At 38.3% G+C, this 21610-nt stretch overlaps 2 protein-coding genes across 2 annotated transcripts; both read right to left on the bottom strand.

Moving 5' to 3' along the window:
• Positions 1-1247: 1247 nt before the first annotated feature.
• Positions 1248-1850, bottom strand: LOC131858555 (uncharacterized). Its single transcript, XM_059211835.1, has one exon. It carries the CDS (start codon positions 1848-1850, stop codon positions 1248-1250), a length of 603 nt encoding a protein of 200 aa, XP_059067818.1.
• Positions 1851-7133: 5283 nt separating this feature from the next.
• LOC131042842 (pentatricopeptide repeat-containing protein At3g24000, mitochondrial-like) lies at positions 7134-10854 on the bottom strand. The gene is made up of 2 exons (XM_057976166.2): positions 7555-10854; positions 7134-7322 (listed from the first exon to the last, which is right to left on the bottom strand). Exon 1 carries the CDS (start codon positions 10699-10701, stop codon positions 7582-7584), a length of 3120 nt encoding a protein of 1039 aa, XP_057832149.2. The 5' UTR covers positions 10702-10854; the 3' UTR covers positions 7134-7322; positions 7555-7581.
• Positions 10855-21610: the final 10756 nt, after the last annotated feature.

Genomic DNA, 21610 nt, shown 5'->3' on the forward strand with positions numbered 1-21610 from the left:
AGTCTTGATCCTTATGAGTTCTTATTTTAAATCTATATTCACTCCACAAACTTATTAAATGTTATTAAATGCCCTATTTAGCTCTCTCCCAACAACATTCAAACCCTGTGTCGTATGTATCAATTTATAAATCTCACTATACACAATCTTGTAATACCATAGATGTATAATTACAATGTAATGTGACTTGTGATTGTGATTTTATTGGTACATATACAAATGTTATTCTCTTTTCTCTATCATCAATTCATAAACCTCATCAGATGATGATCTGATTAGGATCTATGACAATTATAGACAAATGCTTAACAATATTACACAAGTTAATTCAAAGCTTTAATATGAGCGAATTAAAATAATAATGCTTAAATGAACAAAGCATAATAAAGGTAATGAACTGAAAGAAAGAGAGTAGAAAGATAGAAGACAAAACACAATTGATAACGGAGTTCGTCCGCGGGTCGGACTACATCTCCTAGTTCTGCTCCAATAGGGGGACCGATCCGATTAGCTCCAAAATCAATTACAAGTGTTACAAGATATTCCCTTCAAGCGCAATGGCAACATTATTCTCCAATGTGCAGGAATAATAAACAAATCTTCAAGCTCATAATCTCCTTCTCATCACCTGCTCCTCTACAAAGGCTTTTTACCTCCTTTTTATACACAAATTTAGCCAAAATTAGGCTAAAACAAATAACTGCAAAAATAATCTTCTCCCCTAACAATATACTACGAATAAATCCCTTTACCATTTTAGGGGTTCAATCAATCTTCATATTTTAGGGGTTTGTTTTTGCCAAGACCCCTATTTACATAAGGATTGGCTGATGAAGATTGTTTAAATAAAGTGATTTCCGCAATTAACTCCAAGGCCCTCAATGGTGCATCGGTTGTAGCCTATTTTGGGCCATGTGGGGTCACAGGCTCAACCCCCACGCGGGCCACACCCTAGTTTTGTCCCCATCCGCATTGCATAAAACAAACTTTACCGCTTAAAACAGTAAATAGGACATGTGGCATAGCGGTGGAAGTGCCGACTTGTAAGGAGGAGGTTACGGGATCAAAACCCATGGATAGCAATTTTGACAAACAGTTTGAAATGCTCTAATTTCAACATGCCATGTGTCAACCACTGATTGGTTGAGCTGATTTTTGGAGCATTGAAGATACTCAAATTTTAAGTGAAAAATATCCCTTGGATCAGGCCTCCCCACTAGAGAGCTTTTGGACCTCCGAAAGCTTGATTACTTAGAAAGTAGGTGAGGGTATAGTTCCCTCACTTTACCAATCTCCATCCATTTTGCCTTACCAGGATGCATTCCTTTTCGTCCCACTTTAAGGTACTCAACACCACCTCTTTTTGAAGATCTGATGTTTCTGTCTAGGATGACATCCTCTGGAAGCTTTGACATATACTCAGGTGCAAGGTCATCAACTGAAGGAACTTGAATATTAGCCTCTTCATCGAATATCATTGGAGGCTCGTACAACTTCAGATTTTCTACATTTACAACTGAGTAAATTTGCATATATGGAGGAAGATTAAGGTGAAAGGCATTGGTACCGATCTTTTCCAAGATCTCAAAGGGACCATATCTGATAGGCTTAAGCTTCTTACCTTCACCTTGCATCCTTTCCTTGTTGATATGTAACCAAACACGGTCACCAACCTGAAAATGATGATCTATGCGATGCTTGTCATGGCGAGCCTTGTATTTTGCTTGGCTCTGCTCCAATTGTGCTTCTACTGCCTGATGGATTGCTTGGACCTTCTGGATGAACTTTAAAGCCCTTTCTGCATCATGGCGTCCATCTATAACATCGTCCTTTCCAAAAGCAAAGTCCATTGGTGTCTTTGGCAAATAGCCGAAGCAAGTCTCAAAAGGAGACCTCTTTGTAGAAGAATGTGTTGCATGGTTATAAGCATGTTGCACATAATGAAGATTCTCATCCCACAACTTAGGATGCTTGCTACAGTAACCTCTAAGCAGATGAACAACTGTCCTGTTGACTACCTCTGTCTATCCGTCAGTCTGCGGATGGAAGGTTGTACTCTTCTTCAGCTTGGTGTCCATGAGTCCCCACAAAGATGACCAAAATTCCCCTAAGAATCGAGAATCTCGATCTGATACAATAGAAGTAGGTAGCCCAAAATGAACCCATACAAATTGGAAGTACATATGCGTTGTCAGTTCAGCAGTGACTTGTTTCTTACATGGCATTAAAATATACATTTTGTTGAACCGATCAACAACAACATACAAATAATCATGACCCTCCCTAGACATAGGTAAACCCCCCACAAAGTCCATAGACACACTTTCCCATGGACGGGATGGTACAGGTAAAGGTGTGTACAAACCCAATTTCCTGTTACTTGGTTTACTGGTTGCACACATTACACATCCTTTTATATACTTTGTAACAGTTTCCTGCATACGAGGCCAATAACAATACTTCTACAATTGAACCAATGTTTTACTTACACCAAAATGTCCTGCAATCAAAGAGGTATGTGCTTCTCGAATCACCTGTGCCTACTCATCTTTAGGAATACAAAATTTACCCAAGTGGTACAACAAGTTATCCTACACATAATAATCTTTTTCTTCTACATGTTTACCCTGGATTAGAGCTGCATATATGTCCTTAAAGTTCTCATCATTAGCATATTGTTCCTGAAAACTTTCATGAACCATGGAACTATTTTTAAGGATTATCAAAGCATTCTTAACTGGAGGCCTAGAGAGCATATCTGCTACTTTGTTATGGGCACCTTTCTTATACTTAATCACCAAATGAAACTGTTGAAGAAAACCCATCCACCTAAAATGCCTACTTTGTTGCAGTTTAGACTATGAGTGCAAATATTGAAGTGGTTGATGATCAGTGTGGATTACATTTTCTTTGCCCATTAAGTAGTGTTTCCATTTCTTAACACTCTGAACTAAAGCATAAAGTTCCTTATCATAAGTGGGATAGTTACTTACTGCTCCTGAAAAAGTTTCAGAGTGGTAGCAGACTGGTTTACCTCCTTGCATGAGTACAGCTCCCATGGCAAACCCGCTAGCATCTGTCTCGATCTCAAATGGTTGATGTAAATCTGGTAAAGTCAGAACTGGTGTGGTGCTCAACTTTTCCTTCAAAGTGTCAAAAGCCTTCTGTTGTGGACCTCCCCACTGAAAAGTTGCCTTTGTACTGGTCAATGTGTGCAATGATGAAGCAATAAAAGAGAAGTTTGCAATGAACTTCCTCCAGTACTGAACTGCACCTAAAAAACTCCTAACTTCTGTGACTGTACTTGGCTTAGGCCATTTTACAATACAATCGACCTTCGCAAGGTCTACTTTTAGTTGACCATTCCCTACGACATAGCCTAGGTACACTAAGGATGTCTTAGCAAATTCACATTTAGACATCTTTACAAAAAGTTTTTCTTTCCTTAATACATCAAGGATTTTTTTAACATGAATTACATGATCTTCCCAAGACTTGCTGAATACCAAAATATCATCTAGGTAGACTATGACAAAATCATCAATAAAAGGATGAAAGACATCATTCATGACTCTCATGAATGTAGCTGGTGCATTACAAAGCCCGAAGGGCATAACCAACCACTCAAACAGTCCCTGTTTAGTCTTAAAAGCAGTTTTCCAAATATCATTTTCTGCAATTTGAATCTGATGATATCCACTACGCAGGTCTAGCTTAGTGAAATAGATAGCATGTTTCAACTGATCAAGTAAATCATCAATTCTAGGAAGAGGATACCTATTCTTTACCGTTATCTTGTTCAGAGCTCTGTAATCAATGCACATTCTCCAAGTTCCATCTTTCTTTGGAACCAACACAATAGGAGAACCACAAGGAGAAGTACTAGGACGGATAACTCCTTTTTCAACCAGCTCTTGAACTTTCTTTTTAATCTCCTCATTTTGCAAGATTGATAAACGGTACATGCCATTGTTTGGAAGGGGCACATCCTGCTGCAACTGGATCTCGTGTTGTATCTCTCTCTTAGGAGGCAATCCTTTTGGTTCCTGAAACAAGTCATCGTAAGCGGAAACAACTTTGACCATTTCAGCCTTATGTTTAGGATCACATCCCTTAAATGCCTCAGATGTTTCATCTTCTTTGGCTTTTACAAGCATTAACACAAAGTTCTTACTAGAATTGACCAACCTTTTCATCTGACCAGCATTAACTAGTGCAAGATTAGTCTTTATCTTATGTGCCCATACAATGTATTCAATCTTATCTTTAAAAAGATGATACTTGTTCTCCCCCCTATAGAATATAGCCTGTAGATCATATAGATAAGGACTCCCAAGTACAAGACCACAAATATCTAAAGGGACTACATCAGCTTCTACTTCATCTACAAAGTTTGCAGTGATAGCAAATCTTATCTTACATTGTTTAGTTACTTGCAATTGTGCATCATTGCAAACCCATCCCAGAGGGTATGGTTTCGGATGAGGTGTTGTAGTCAAGTTAAGCTTTTTAACAATTTCTTCAGATATCAAATTAACTTGAGAACCTGTATCAAATAATGTATCAACTTTAGTATGTTTGATAACAACCTGAATATGAAATAATTCATTCCTTTGCTTATCATTCTTAGGAGTAGAATCTTTACTTGTACTTGCACTTATATTAGAAGAACTTGTAGATGATGAGAGAGATCTACCTTTTTCTTTACCTTGGGTTCCAGTAGCAACAATCTTTGTCTCATCTCCAGAGTCAGATCCAAGATCCTGTTGAACTATAGCAGCAGTCTTTTGTTTGTCTTTGTTTCCACCATATCTCTTTGGCCTCTTTTCAGGGTGTAGCTTCCAGCACCTAGAATCATCATGCCCTTCTTTCTTGCAATGTGAGCATGTGGGTTTTTCACCCTCTTTCTTCACTGTAGCTATCTTTTTCCCCTTCCCTTTGTTTTGGGATTTGTTCTCAGACTTAGATGGCTTCTTATCAGACTTATCAATAAAAGAACCCTTACCTCTTGACTCTAGGTGTGTGGCTTGGACACAGACATCATCGAAGTTACTAGGATTCAAGACCAAAATTGAATGTCTCAGATAAGAGTGAAGACCACCTATGTACTTAAGCAACGTGTCCTGAGTATACAATGGAACATTTAATGCAATAGCCTTCTTTCTGAATTCATGGGTGTAATCCTGGACAGACTGACCTTTCCCTTGCCTAAAAAGTTGCCAGCTCATCATTAGCTGTTGCATATGGCCTAGGGGATAGAATTGCTTCTTGAGAGCATTAACAAAGTCTGACCAAGTTAAGTTGATTTTACCATGTTGTGAAGACCCATCCCAAATTCTACTCTCCCACCAGGTTAGAGCTGTACCTCCTAACCGAAGAGTAGCTAACTGGATCCTATCGACATCATCTAAGAGGTTTTGGACTCTACAATAGACTTCAACCTGTTGAATCCAATCATCTAATTTTTCAGCATTTAATTCCCCACAATACTTTGGTAGATCAAATTTTACATCCAATTTAATCTTAGGCTTATGTGAACTCTTGAAAAGAGAAGAAGACTCAGAATGAGTAGAAGAGGGAGAAGACGGAGAAGAAGGAGAAGAAGGAGATGGGGGTGTTTTTGGAGGCTCATGGTCACCTCCTGGTCTTTTCCCTTTGTTCTCATGAGTTGCACGTCTTCGCATCTTGTCCTCTCTCTCTTGTACTAAAACTTGTACAATGGTTTCCAAATTTTGAAGAGTCTTCTGAATACTCTTATCTTCGGAACCTTCTTCACCACCTTTTCCTTCCATCTGTGATGGTGGATTAGTTCTTTGTTTTCCGATCTCAGGATTATATTCTTCAAGCTTGCCTTCGCCTCGTTGAATCTTGGATCTTGTTAGCATTCAATTCTGCAATACTAGTCAAACAAAGCTCTGATACCAAACTTGATCTGATTAGGATCTATGACAATTACAGACAAATGCTTAACAATATTAGACAAGTTAATTCAAAGCTTTAATCTGAGCGAATTAACATAATAATGCTTAAATGAACAAAGCATAATAAAGGTAATGAACTGAAAGAAAGAGAGTAGAAAGATAGAAGACAAAACACAATTGATAACGGAGTTCGTCCGCGGGTCGGACTACGTCTCCGGGTCCTGCTCCAATAGGGGGACCGATCCGATTAGCTCCAAAATCAATTACAAGTGTTACAAGATATTCCCTTCAAGCGCAATGGCAACATTATTCTCCAATGTGCAGGAATAATGAACAAATCTTCAAGCTCATAATCTCCTTCTCATCACCTGCTCCTCTACAAAGGCTTTTTACCTCCTTTTTATACACAAATTTAGCCAAAATTAGGCTAAAACAAATAACTGCAAAAATAATCTTCTCCCCTAACAATATACTACGAATAAATCCCTTTACCATTTTAGGGGTTCAATCAATCTTCATATTTTAGGGGTTTGTTTTTGCCAAGACCCCTATTTACATAAGGATTGGTTGATGAAGATTGTTTAAATAAAGTGATTTCCGCAATTAACTCCAAGGCCCTCAATGGTGCATCGGTTGTAGCCTATTTTGGGCCATGTGGGGTCACAGGCTCAACCCCCACGCGGGCCACACCCTAGTTTTGTCCCCATCCGCATTGCATAAAACAAACTTTACCGCTTAAAACAGTAAATAGGACATGTGGCATAGCGGTGGAAGTGCCGACTTGTAAGGAGGAGGTTACGGAATCAAAACCCATGGATAGCAATTTTGACAAACAGTTTGAAATGCTCTAATTTCAACATGCCACGTGTCAACCACTGATTGGTTGAGCTGATTTTTGGAGCATTGAAGATACTTAAATTTTAAGTGAAAAATATCCCTTGGATCAGATGATTACTTCGAGTGCCATGCATATGTACTGATTGCAACATCAATATAATTGTAATCTTTTTGTAGTTGTTCAAATATAAATGTGATAGTTTATTTCTAACGAAAATCAATAGATTGAATTCAAATTAAAAAAAAGTTGTGAATTTACAAATCTATTAGCCATCTCACCAACCAAAGGATGTGAAAGCGACATCAGAAACATCTAATCATAAATAAGATAAAATCTACATGCACTACAATACAATTACACACTTAATCTGGAATGTATCATTTATTTTCAAATGGTTAGGCTGACAGGCAAAAGATAATATCATTAATCCAAACCAAAAAACAATACAAAATGGCAAGGGATAGTTTGTGCCCTCCTCTCCCATTTACTTGAAGTGTTCCTTACTGTTTTTTTCCCCCATTTTCCACCTCTTCCAGCTTTTTATTTCATACACATGCAGGTTTCTGGAAAACAATTCAATGAAACATTATAGTTATCATAAAACAGGTATCTGACAGAAACCCCAATATTGTATATAAGCACTAATCTCCATTACACCAAATACATCGTGGTCTAGATTGCAAAACACTCCAAACAAAAACAACAAATGGAAAATATAACATTCTAGAAACTGAAAACAAAACATTGTCCCTTCAATATTGCTGTAGGTTTGACATGGTACACATTAGTGCATACCTATTTTTCAGATTATCTCATTTAGCATCACCAATAATCTCTGCAAGAACATTGCCCCTGTTTAAAATGATGGAAACGGTTCACATCTCTCACAACAATTTCTCTTGCAACAATCTCGGAGATAAATTTTGTTGCAGTGTGGCAATCAGCACATACTCGAAGGTTCTTAACAACTCTAATAGTTGTTCCAGGTGGTGTGTTTAACAAACCAAATGCAATTGCCAACTTTTCACTATGGTAGCCAAGAAATGATTCTTTTTCCTCTTCTTCCACATCATTAAATAAATGTCTTGGATCCGGAGAATACCCTGCTGCCTTCATCTCACAAGCCAGTTTCTCCAACTTTGCATAGATCTCTTGTGTCTGTGGATGTGATCTATCTCCTGCACAAAAAACATGTACCATTTTGTGGCTTTCAATCCAGCTACATCCAGGAATCTTTTTAATTCCTTTATCTTCCATCAGTTTCCTTACCATTTGAAACTCACCCCATCTGTCCACTTCTGCATAGATGTTTGAGAGAATAACATAAGTTGCAGCATTTTCTGGATCCAAATCAAGAATCATCATCGCTGTAAACACTCCCAAGCCTATATTCATATGTGATCTACAGGCACCAAGAAAACGCATCCACACAACCACCATAGGTTTAACTGGCATCTTAATAATAAAGTTTAGGGTGTTCTCAAGATAGCCAGCACGAGCAAGAAGATCAACCATGCACACATAATGATCAATGGTAGGGGTGATGTAATAAGGGTTACTCATATAGTTGAAGTATGTACAGCCCTCATCCACTAAACCTGCATGGCTACATGCACATAAAACACAAGAAAAGCTTATAATGTCAGGATATGTTCCAGACTGCTTCATTAATTCAAAGGTTTCGAGAGCATCTTTGCAAAATCCATTTTGTGCATATCCTGCAATCATTGAATTCCATGAGATGGCATCTCTTTGAGGCATCCTGTCAAACAGTTGATGTGCCCTGTCTATGCTTCCACATTTTGCATACATGTCTACCAGAGCATTTCCAACTATAATATCTGACGAAAAACACCCTTCAATTATGCTTTGATGGATGTCCATACCTTGTTCTAAAGCTCCCATTTTGGCACAGGCAGGAAGGATGCTGGCAAAGGTTGTGGGATTTGGCTTTACACCTGCAGATTGCATTTGCTTGAAAGTTTCTAAAGCTCTTTCAATAAACCCATTTTGTGTATATCCTGCAATAACCGCGGTCCATGAAACCACATCTCTTTGAGGCATTCTGTCAAACAGTTCACATGCCTTATCCATGCTTCCACATTTTGTATACATGTCTATCAGAGCATTTCCAACTCTGATATCTGATAAATATCCCCCTTCCATTATGCTCTGATGGATGTCCATACCATGCTCTATAGCTCCCATTTTGGCACAGGCAGAAAGGATGCTGGCAAATGTTGTAGAATTTGACTTCATGCCTTCCAATTGCATTTGCTTGAAGGTTTCTAAAGCCTTCTCAACAAATCCATTTTGTGCATATCCTGCAATCATTGCAGTCCATGAGACCACATCTCTTTCAGGCATTCTATCAAACAGTTCACGTGCCTTGTCTATGTTTCCACATTTTGTATACATGTCTACTAGAGCATTTCCAACTACAATATCTAGCGAAAATCTCCCTTCCAATATTCTTTGATGGATGTCCACACCCTGTTCCAAAGCTCCCATTTTGGCACAGACAGGAAGGATGGTGGCAAAGGTTGTAGAATTTGGCTTTACTTCTGCCAATTGCATTTGCTTGAAAGTTTCTAAAGCCTTTTCAACAAATCCATTGTGTGCATATCCTGCAATCATGGTATTCCAAGAGACCGCGTTTCTTTGAGGCATTCTATCAAACAATTCATACGCTTTGTCTACGCTTCCACATTTTGCATACATGTCTACCAGAGCATTTCCAACTATGATATCTGACAAAAAGTCCCCTTCCTTTATGCTTTGATGGATGTCCATGCCCTGTTCCAAAGCTCCCATTTTGGCACAGGCAGGGAGGATGCTGACAAAGGTGGTGGAATTCGGCTTTACACATGCTAATTGCATTTGCTTGAAAGTTTCAAGAGCTTTCTCAACAAGTCCATTTTGTGTATATCCTGAAATCATTGTAGTCCATGAGACTACATTTTTTTTAGGCATACTGTCAAACAATTCACGTGCCTTGTCTATGCTTCCACATTTTGCGTACATGTCTACCAGAGCATTTCCAACTATAATATCTGACAAAAATCCCTCTTCGATTATGCTTTGATGAATGTACATACCGTGTTCAAAATCCCCCATTTTGGCACAGGCAGGGAGGATACTGGCAAAGGTTGTGGAATTTGGCTTAACCCCTGCTAATTGCATTTGCTTGAAAGTTACAAAAGCCTTTTCAACATTTCCAATTTGTGCATAACCTGCAATCATTGCAGTCCATGATACTACATTTCTTTGAGGCATTTTGCCAAACAGTTCACTTGCCTTGTCTATGTTTCCACATTTTGCATACATATCTACCAGTGCGCTTGCAACTACAACATCCGACAAAATTCCTCTATCCTTTGCGCTTTGATGGATATCCATGCCCTGTTCCAAAGCCCCCATTTTAGCACAGGCTGGAAGTACGCTGGCATATGTGAACTGATCGGGTTGGAAACCTGTTCGTTGCATTTGGTGAAACAGTGTGACTGCCTCCTGAGGATACCCAAGTCTTCTGTATGCTGCAATAAGCGTGTTCCATGAGACGATATCTCGTTCATTCATGTGGTCAAACACTTTACGAGCATGCAACAAACTTCCGCAGTTGGCATACATGTAAATAAGTTTATTATGAAAAGTTGTGCCTGTAGTAAACGCATAACGCCTGTGAGCGATGAAAGAGTGGACATTTTTCCCTTGTGAAAGCGTGTTTTTGAAAATGCAGGTCTGCAATAATTGAAGATATGTAGAAGAGTTTTCGGGGGGGTTGTGTGTGGTAAGCAGAATGTGCAGCGCCTCCTTCAACTGGCCCTCTCTACATAATGCTGTGATATTGAGATGTGTAGTGGATGACAATATCATCTTATGATTGTAATTGGAGTGGAAGATGTGCAGTGTTGTTCGGTTTACATCTACCACTATAACCATAAATTTTCAGTCGATAGGATCGTTATAACTTTCCATGTCACCATTGTCGACTCCCTCAACATTGGTTGAACCTCTGCAGGAACAGAGATTCCCTGTAGCAGAGTACATAGAGAACCCTTATATTGGTGAGATTTTTTAAATCAGCATTAAGGAGTATATTGTGGGTATTAAATGATAATTTATTGAAAAATCTGTTTTTTTTTCCAACACTTCTTAACAAATTCTTGTTCAACTTGGTTTCTTTTAAGCCCTGTGCCTCTTTGCAGATCTCTTCTATAACCCATATCTTATGAATCCTCATCATTATGTCTACAATTGTAAAGGGAAAAGAACAATCGCTAAGGTTAGTTTGGATCAATTCAATAAAATGCAAACAAATAAGCTATAATTGAAATTATAACATTTTTTTTTTAGGTGGAGTTAGATAAATCTAAGTATGAACATTTATTGTTTTTAGGAAGGAAATTGAATAGAAAAAGAACCTTAGCTCTATGTTTGAAGAAGCATGAAAATCTAATATAGTGCCAAAATTAAGTCTTCTCAAGATCTAGGATATGAGATGATAGATGGATTGGTGGACGTTCATATTCACGAACTCAACAATTTGTAGCAAACTTGAACTCTGATACTTCTCAATCTTTACTCTTTTCTTGTTATGTCAATGGGTGTCTTGTCACATAAAAATCTAGTTTTATTTCTTATTGGTTTACAAGTGATACGGATAATCACTCTTTTGTACTGGATCATGTAAGATTGTCAATTCAACAACTACATAAATAATAAGAAACGTTACTCTTGACATACAAATTCTCCTATAATTCTCATGCAGATTTCTTTTTGTGCATCAATTGAACTATGAACATGAAAATAATCTCTTAAACTTCTAGATGATAAAATAAATGCATTGTGTGTCTTAAAAAATAAGAATATAACAACACATCCTACAAAGCCATTCTTGGTCAGCCTTAGGAAAGAAAGGTTATTGGGGCTAGCTAGTAAAATTTCTATTTTTTAATTAGGATAGGTTGAGTGTATCATTTACAAGGGCAACCACATGATTGCAAACTTGATATGGGAGAAGGGAGGACCAAACTCAAGGTAAGAACACATGAATATAGAATGTAAAAGGTGGGTGCATAGAATTATGTGATAACTAGAATGTGGCAAGGATGTGGATACATGAGAACATGTGACATGGATAAAAGATGGGATTAGGGATGTGTGTCAGAGGTGTAGGAAAAGGAACCCAACTTTGCACCAATATGTCTTTTGTCAATATACTTAGGTGTTAATAAACACTCTCCAAATACACACAAAACTAAACGAGAAATAACATGAGTATGGACTTTGAGGTGCTTGTGAATCCTATAATGATCATGCATCTAATAGAAGTTGCACTAAAAAACATGTATAAAAATTAAATATCTCAAACATTAATTGATATTGGCATGGGATCCATATAAAGTAATGATATTTAGAAATAGCAAAATAAAGAGGATGGATGAAAAGATTCAAATTTAGAAAAAGAAAACCAAGTTAGCCAAGATTATGAAAGAAGAAAATATTTTAGAAAAACTAAAATAGTGTTCTAAGTACTAAAGCAATCGATGTCAATAAATAAATACCTGTCAAGTAAGAAATGTGGGGAAAATTGCAAAAAATGGAAGAAGAAATAAGCATTGTTGGAAGTTGAATTAAATAGGAAACTAGTAAGGGAAGCACTACTAGAACTTGGAGTAGACACTAATATTATCCCTAAGTGTTAGGATTAATGGTAGTCCCAAAGATACTGAGAGGGGGGGGGGAGGTGAATCAGTATCTAACTGGTTTGCAGAATATTTAAATTTATTAAGAACTTTGCATCCCAAAACAGTGTACCGGTAAATAAGAATTAATGCAATAAACAGGAACAATAAAGACATCATAGAAAACACACCATAACGCAAGATGTTTAACGAGGAAACTCGGTGTGGGAAAAACCTCGGTGGGATTTGTGACCCATAATATTCACTCACTGGCCAATGAATAAATATTGCTTACAGTGAGGGGCTTGCAAATGCAGGAAGGCCAACTACCTAGAGCTCACTGTTCAATAAGAGTCACACTGACTGCAAAAGTGGATTATGAAATCCAATGCGATGCAGTGCTTCAAATCAACATCAACTATCCCAGGTTCAGTACCGGTTTAAGCTCATTCTATAACCAAAACCTTCACTGTCAACTATATATCCTTATACAAAATATCATCCATATATTCTCTCCATGCATATTACCTTAATACACAAAATGACCTATAAGATCTCATACATATACATGAGTCTTTTACAATATGCCATGTCGGCTTTTACAAAAGATAATTACATTTAAATACAATAATCAAAAGTTTATTCCCTGTCAGCTAGGGTGTCGATATGCATTATTGCCGTTGTTAGTGAAGTGTCTATCGATGTATGTAGATGTCTATGCCGGTGTCGGTAAATGTCGGTGGCTTTACCAGATGAGTGCCAGAAGGTTGCCAGATGGTTGCCATCAATGACAACACCAACTATTCTCATAAGATTGTAGAACGCCAACAATCTCCCCCTTTGGCATTGATGGCAACACTCACGAGAAAAATCAAAAAACTGTTCCAAAAACCGAAGTCCAAAAAGTTACCAAAACGATGTGCTCCCCCTGAGCAGATGATCTCCTCTGATTAATCATTTTTATCTGTCCACTACTCCCCCTTTGACATCAATGACAAAGGTTGTCAAAAATTGTCAAACGAGTTCAAAAATTTCACCTCAAAGTTTGTAACCGGTTGGTTACAATCTGAAATATATCTGCCAAAACCAAATTTAGACTCTGCATGAATCTGTTGTTGTCGTTCAGGGTTGCTTCAGTGTGTTGGATTGTGTCGGTGAGATGATGCATGTGCTCTTCCGGTGATCTTTCTCCTTGAAGTAATGCCTTAGAGATTTCATTTCTCAGAGAGATAAGGTTGTCCAACTTAGGACCAAGTTTATACTTAAGTTCTCTAGCATTAGCCTCAATCCTTGCCTTCTCTTTCTCAAATTTCTCCAATTTCTCCTCAAAACCTACTATTTCCTACTCAATAACTGATATAGGTTCAGATGAACCAATTATGTTATCAGCTATGTCATCTATTTCTTTCTGTACTCTGCTTATTTCCTTTTCTATGTCTGTAGCGTCGTAAATTGTACGCACTTGCTAGGGTGGTACAATTTCACACCTAGTTTAGCACCCGCCTTGGCGCATTTTGCATTTTGCATTGCATTTCCCCTTTAGCACTTAATTAATTAAATTAATTAGGTCTAAGGTTCTATTTTATCATCTCCCATATCATAAAGTTGGGCCCTTTTCATTAAAGTGTGCCCCTTTCATTTTATTCTTCCAATACATCATTTAATCAAAAACCTTGATTAGGTCCTATTTTGAACTTGGGGGCTTGATTTCGGGGGTCAAAACATCTCAAAATCAGCTGTAACTTCGGGATTCGCTCTAAAATCATCGTATCCGACGGCCCTGAAAATTTGGTGAAAAGTTGTCGGGACCATGGCGCCCGGAGTGCACATGGTCCTGGACATTTTTCCCAAAATTTTAGGAGCGCGATCCAATCATAAAATAAAGCTTAACCCCAAGAAATTGGCGGGATATTCAATCTCTAGGTCGGCCAAAAGTTGGAATTAAGACCTAGGGTTTCATACATAAGAGCTCTCTTTCTTCATTAGAAAGGATCCGAATTTGTTTTCAGGAACCTGATATGCAGCGAAAGAGCAGATCTTTGAAGACTTCAGCAACATTCAACATCCATCCATCAAGCATCTATCAATTTCATTCATCCATTTAGGGCTTTGAAGGCATTGAAGAACAATAAGGGATCACCGACTGAAGATTGGCTTGTACCCCTCCCTTGGGGTTGGGTTTCGGATTCGGACGACGCCGCAAGTTGCAGATCCAACGGAAGCAAACCGAGACAGAACTTCACACCAAATTGCAGAGCAAAAGACTAGGACTGGGGCGTGGGGCGCCCTGGTCCTGCCAGGACAGGGGCGCTGGGCGCCCTGGTCCCTGGGACAGGGGCGCTGGGCGCCCTGGTCCTCCTGACAGACAGCAGTTTTCAGCATTTTTGACAGCTTTCCAGGTTGCAAAACAGCAGTTTCCGGAGCAGTTTCAGGGGTAGAATCAGGACAGTGGCGTCCGCGCCCCCGTCTCGAACATTTTCACTCAGATTTTAACTCCGGGTACGCATTTGCATTCTTGTCTTATCTTTGTATTTATAGCCTTCCATTGTTTAAGTTCAATTCTGCAATCTTGTTATTAGTTCGTACTTGCACTTTGGGGTTAGGAATTGAACTTGCATCATTCTATCTATCATTTGCAACAAAGGAATAGAAATCCTAATAGGTAGCCCGTGGCTCTCTCTTCCACAAAAAGAAGTAGCCAATTGTGTGATACCTCTAGGCTCTTTCGTATTCCACAAATGTGTGATTGAAAGTGAGATTAGGGCATGTTTGCTTAGTGTCACTTTTTCCCCCACACATTTTGGTGAACCTGACATGAAACTCCAATCTTCTCTAATTCTGATTTATGTTTTCAAATTTGAGTGTTTATGCTATTTCAAATTCAAATTTGTATTTACAAGTTTTAATTTCTTGCAAGATTCAAAAATCTAGAGGAAATTTTTGCTAAAACCCTAATTTTTCAATTCAAAGTTGAACTTGTGGATAGCTTAATTAGGATCAATAATTTCAAATCTGATTTAGGAACTCATTTGAATCATAAATTTCATTTTCTAAATCTACATTCTAAGTGCTTGCATTGGTTAAAATTAAACATTTCCTTCTATTTTGCATGTGTTATCATTTGAAAGAGGAAAATTGTTGTCATGATGCATCCATTTCATACATGTGATAATGGGTTAGCTTCCCTTGTTTCAATTTTTCCTTCTCCTAAAGAACCTCCCCCCATCTATAACAACATTTTAGTGCCTAAAAGAGTTGCTACCAATCCCTTTGAGACTCTCCCATGCTCTAAGGATGAAGACTTTAAGAGTGATCTTGACAATTCTCCTAAAATGTGCCCTTCCTATTTAGCTATCCTAAAGGAAGAGAATGATATCATAAACACCTTTCTTAATGCTACTTCACCCTCCCTACATGATGCCTCTCTAAGTGAAAAGGTATTGATGGACATTGACTTATTTTCTCCTAAAGTTGGTCCTTCCAATGGGGGCATGTTAGTGCAACAAGAGGTTATGAACACTTCTTTCAAAGATCTCCTTCCTAAGCATGAATCTTTGGAGAAATATGTTCATGTTCCTCCTAAAAAACACTCCCTTCATGAGGATCCTTTTGTGCAAGAAGATGACATGATCCCTACATTCCCTAGTGATGGCATTTCCTTTTCCAACAAAATTCCTACTAGAGATGATGAATTAATGATAAATGCTTACCCTTCTCCTAAAGTTGGTCTTACCCATAAGCATCCCTTAGAGAAAGAAGATGAAATAATAAGCAATTTCCTTAATTCTCTATCCCCTAAAGATCATATTGAACATATTTTGAGGAAAGAGGATGAGTTTAACACATCTATTGATGCTCTCCCTCCTAAGGATGAGGAATTAATAAACAATGTTATCTCCTCTCCCGAAATTGACAATACTTCAAACATTCCTTTCAACAACCTCACTATTTGGGATGAACCATTAGAAGAAGGTATAGATTATTCTCTACCCCTAGCCAAAGGGGATGAAATCAAGATTGAAAACTCCCTTGATAGTTTCTCACCTTCCTTGAATCTCAATTATTCTCCCTCTAAAAATAAAGCATCTCCCTCTCCTCAACTTGGTTCTACTCATAAGGAAACCCTAGTTCAAAGCAAGATGGTTAACATCTCTTTCAAAGATCTCCCTCTCAAAAGTGAGACTTTAGAGAGTAATGTTGATCCTTCTCCTAGAGAGTTTATTCCCCATGTAGATCCTTTGATGATAGAGGATGATATGACCTTTCCTAGTATTACTCTTCCTACTAGAACATCAATGCCTACCCCTTGTCTCTCTCCTAAAATTGATTTAATCTGTGATGAGATTTTAGTGCAAGAGAAGACTATCAACAATTCTTCCAACACTTTTGTTCATTCCTCTAAACCATCCTCAATCAATTTGGTACATGTGAATGAAACACCTAACAAACCTCTCTTCACTATCCAAGGTGCTTGTCCTTCTCAAAATTATCAACCTTTAAACAAGCCTATCTTAGTGGTTCAAGGTGGTTATGCTAATGATTCTTTTTGCACTCCTAAGAAACCTATTATTACTGTGCAAGGAGGTTATTCTACTAAGAGCCCTTATGAGTATGCTAAGCAATTAACTAGAGAGAGTTATCATGTGGTTGCCCATACCTATAACACAAGAAACAATAGGCAACCTAATCCTCCTCCAGTTATCCCAACTTCACTTCCTCCTTCTCAACCTATTCTTTCGCAAGCTCCTCGTATTTCACAAATGCTTAGTAAGGACTATGATCTCATAGAACAACTTAAAGCTACCCCTGCTAAGATATCCCTTTGGGATTTGATCCAAACTTCTTCCGCTCATCATGGAATGTTACAAGATGCCTTGAAAGATTTGAATGTTCCTCCACCTAATACATCTAGTAATATAGTGTCTTTGGTTAACTCTGTGATGAATCCTAAAGCTCAAATTGTGTTTACTCAAGATGAGTTGCCTACTAGTGAAATTCAACATCAATATGATCCCTTGATGATTGTGGTTATCATAAATGACACTGCTATAAGACGAACACTGGTAGATAATGGTTCTGGCCTTAATGTGTGTAGCATTAATCTATTGCATAAGATGAATGTGGATACATCCCTTATTGAGCCTGACTCTTGTCCCATTCGAGGCTTTGATAATGTGGCTAAGTCTTCATTAGGTATTATCACCTTACCCATCACAGTGGGACCTGTTACTTTGCCTACTCCTATCCATGTTATGTCGGGAAATCTAACATACAACTTGTTATTAGGGAGACCTTGGATTCACAGTATGCAAGTTGTCCCCTCTACATTGCATAGACAAGTTAAATTTATTTATAATAATAAGACATATACCTTGATGGGTGATACTAATTTTCAAGCTTGTTTGCAAACATCTACTTCCAAAGGGAGTTCTTCTAAGCCTTCCTCTTCTAGTGATGACTCGTTAAACAAAATACCTATGGATGAATCATCACCCTCTGATAATCAAAATTCTTTGGATGAGTCTGAAGTTCCTGAAGAAGATTCTTCTCAACTTGAATCTACACATGAAAAGGCTTTTGATCCTGAGAAGGTTCTCGCAGAAGACGATTGGGGATCTCTTGATTTCAATCCCACCTTTGTAGGTGAGTATAGGGTTCCTCCTAGAGAGCTTAAAGTTAAAAAGAAGGAAGAAACTAGAGATCAATCAGCCTTACCTGAACCTATGAGCAATAATTTTGTGGCTGCTTCTCAAACTTCTTCTCTTCATACCTCTAATTCTAAAGAATTTGATTCTTTGTCTTATGAAAAACCACCTTTTCTTTCTGAAATGGCTAATCGTTATGGTCATGGTTTTCATATTTTGGCTAAGAGTGGCTATAGTGGAAATGGTTGTGGCGCAAATGAACAAGGAATTAAAGTTCCTTTAGAACATAACATGCATGAATATTCATTTGGACTTGGATATAATCTTTCTAAGCCCACCAAAGCATCTAAAAGACCATCTCTCAATGTGAATGCTATATTTAGTAGTGATGATGATCTCACTTCAACTAAATCATCTTCTACTTCTATCAACTCTCATTCCCCTCATAAGGAAATCTTGGCGATGAACAAATCTCTTTATGACTCCCCTCAAATTTCTAAATCCACTTATGAATCTTTATCTCCTATTCCTCATAAAGTCCTTTCCTCCAGGGATAAGGCTCTAATAAATTACACTCATCCCTCTTCTAAGATTTCTTGTGACTTTTCTTCTTCAATTTTTACCACTTTATACATGTTTTTTATCTCACTTATAGTTGAGCATTTAGCATGTCATATTCAAATACCTCATTTAGTCTATCATGTCTTTAAATAACATTAATGGCTATTATGTTGCTCATCATTATGTGACATTGGTAGCTCATTTACTGGGGGCTCATTGTCATTCATGATGGTACAATTTCAAGTGCAATCATATTTTTGAAGCAACATAATAGCCTAATTTTTCTATGTTATCTCTTGTTCCTATGGGGTAATAGTGTGGAAATATTGATCATCTTTTCTTTAGAATCCTCTTTTCCTAGATATGGGAGAAGATGTGTATTCTCTTTCTTATCCTACCCACTTCTTGTGAGGAGCATTTTACATACACTAATGTCTTGCTTGCATGAACTCATGTGAGTATGTAGTACATTTTGCTTATGTCTAAATCTCTCCCTAGAGGATTGTGTAAGTCCTTCTCATTGTCCTTATCCTTGGGAGGCAATGATCTTTCCTTATTTTTATCTAAGGATCCACTTTTTCCTATTTCGTGGATGGTGTGAACTTTATTACTTGATGTTATTCCTTGTATGCATTTGTTGTTGTTTGTTCAAGGATTCTCTCTTACAAGAGGTGTAAGTCCTTGACTACAACCTCTTTTGCCCTTGGTAAAATACATCCATAATGAATTCACTCTCTCAATTGCGTTAAAAAGAGCGTCATCCTTCATTAAGAATCACTTTCACCTCGCAAAAGAAGGAAGTATTGCATTCTTATTCTCTTCTTTGTCTTATTCTAGAAGATGTTATATTTGTCTAAGACAATTCCTCTCGGGGATAGGTGTCTTTTTTACAAAGATCTCTTCTCCTCTAAGGATCTCCTTTACACATACTACAAGATATCCCTTTTCAACTATCTTATCCTTGCTTAAAACTCTCTTGCTTGGATCTATGACATTGTTGCATTTTTGGGGTATCTTCTTTTGTGATGAAGGTAGGTATCCTTGTTGTACTTTGCTTATGACATAAACATTACACTTTTTGAGCAATGGGTCATTCTCGAAACCAGAGCACAGACTCTTAGAGCGAGATGTCTCCATTTTTCTTTTATGCAAGGTGATTATTCTCGGAACCAGAGCACAGACTCTTAGAGCGAGATGTCACGCTTTTGTACTATACATATACAGGTTGTAGCATACTTGGGCATAGACTCCTATGAGGTGCTTCTAACCTCCCTTACACACACATGCACGAGGTTGAGTGGAACTAGCGGCATAAGGCTAGACTTTTTCACTCTCCTCCCTTACATGGATCACCTAGACAGACTCTAGGGGCTAGTTTTCCATGTCCTTTTTCCCATGGATCACCTAGACAAGATCTAGGGGCGAGAAGTCCATGTTTTCTTTCTCACTATTCTTTTCATGGATCACCAATGTGTATATTCATGCTTTTTTCCTTTCTTTGCATTTTGTTTCCATTTACATCCTTCATCTTGTGTTAGAGAACTCTCGAATCCTCACACTCTTTGTTGTGTTGGAATTGAGGTTTAGTCCTCTTTCTTACCAAATGATTCTCCATTAGTTTTTGATCTCATATCAAATCTTCTTGCGAGCATTTGTCATCAATATTCTTTAACAATTCGAAGTGGTAAACATGATACCCTGTTTCAACTCACTAAAATTAGCAAGCCGAAACAGGGGGGGGCATATAGCTACCCTCGAATTTTCATCACCTTCCTTAGTAAGCATTAGGTGATTCTGTGATCTAACGTGTGTTTTGTAGGGTGCGGTTCCTAACTGTGTACTGCAGATACTGCTGGGGGCTTCGTTCGACAGACTTATGGATATATCCTTTTTCAAATAATGTTTACTTTTATGTACTTTAGCTTGCATATGCACGTAGTGTTCATATGACCGCTAAAGTGGGGGCTAAATGTAGCGTCGTAAATTGTATGCACTTGCTAGGGTGGTACAATTTCACACCTAGTTTAGCACCCGCCTTGGCGCATTTTGCATTTTGCATTGCATTTCCCCTTTAGCACTTAATTAATTAAATTAATTAGGTCTAAGGTTCTATTTTATCATCTCCCATATCATAAAGTTGGGCCCTTTTCATTAAAGTGTGCCCCTTTCATTTTATTCTTCCAATACATCATTTAATCAAAAACCCTAATTAGGTCCTATTTTGAACTTGGGGGCTTGATTTCGGGGGTCAAAACATCTCAAAATTAGCTGTAACTTCGGGATTCGCTCTAAAATCATCGTATCCGACGACCCTGAAAATTTGGTGAAAAGTTGTCGGGACCATGGCGCCCGGAGTGCACATGGTCCCGGACATTTTTCCCGAAATTTTAGGAGCACGATCCAATCATAAAATAAAGCTTAACCCCAAGAAATTGGCGGGATATTCAATCTCTAGGTCGGCCAAAAGTTGGAATTAAGACCTAGGGTTTCATACATAAGAGCTCTCTTTCTTCATTAGAAAGGATCCGAATTTTATTTTCAGGAACCTGATATGCAGCGAAAGAGCAGATCTTTGAAGACTTCAGCAACATTCAACATCCATCCATCAAGCATCTATCAATTTCATTCATCCATTTAGGGCTTTGAAGGCATTGAAGAACAATAAGGGATCACCGACTGAAGATTGGCTTGTACCCCTCCCTTGGGGTTGGGTTTCGGATTCGGACGACGCCGCAAGTTGCAGATCCGACGGAAGCAGACCAAGACAAAACTTCACACCAAATTGCAGAGCAAAAGACCAGGACTGGGGCGTGGGGCGCCCTAGTCCTGCCAGGACAGGGGCGCTGGGCGCCCTGGTCCTCCTGACAGACAGTAGTTTTCAGCATTTTTGACAGCTTTCCAGGTTGCAAAACAGCAGTTTCCGGAGCAGTTTCAGGGGCAGAATCAGGACAGTGGCAC

The sequence above is a fragment of the Cryptomeria japonica genome, chromosome 9 (genome assembly GCF_030272615.1).
Source record: "Cryptomeria japonica chromosome 9, Sugi_1.0, whole genome shotgun sequence".
Taxonomy (NCBI): Eukaryota; Viridiplantae; Streptophyta; class Pinopsida; order Cupressales; family Cupressaceae; genus Cryptomeria; species Cryptomeria japonica.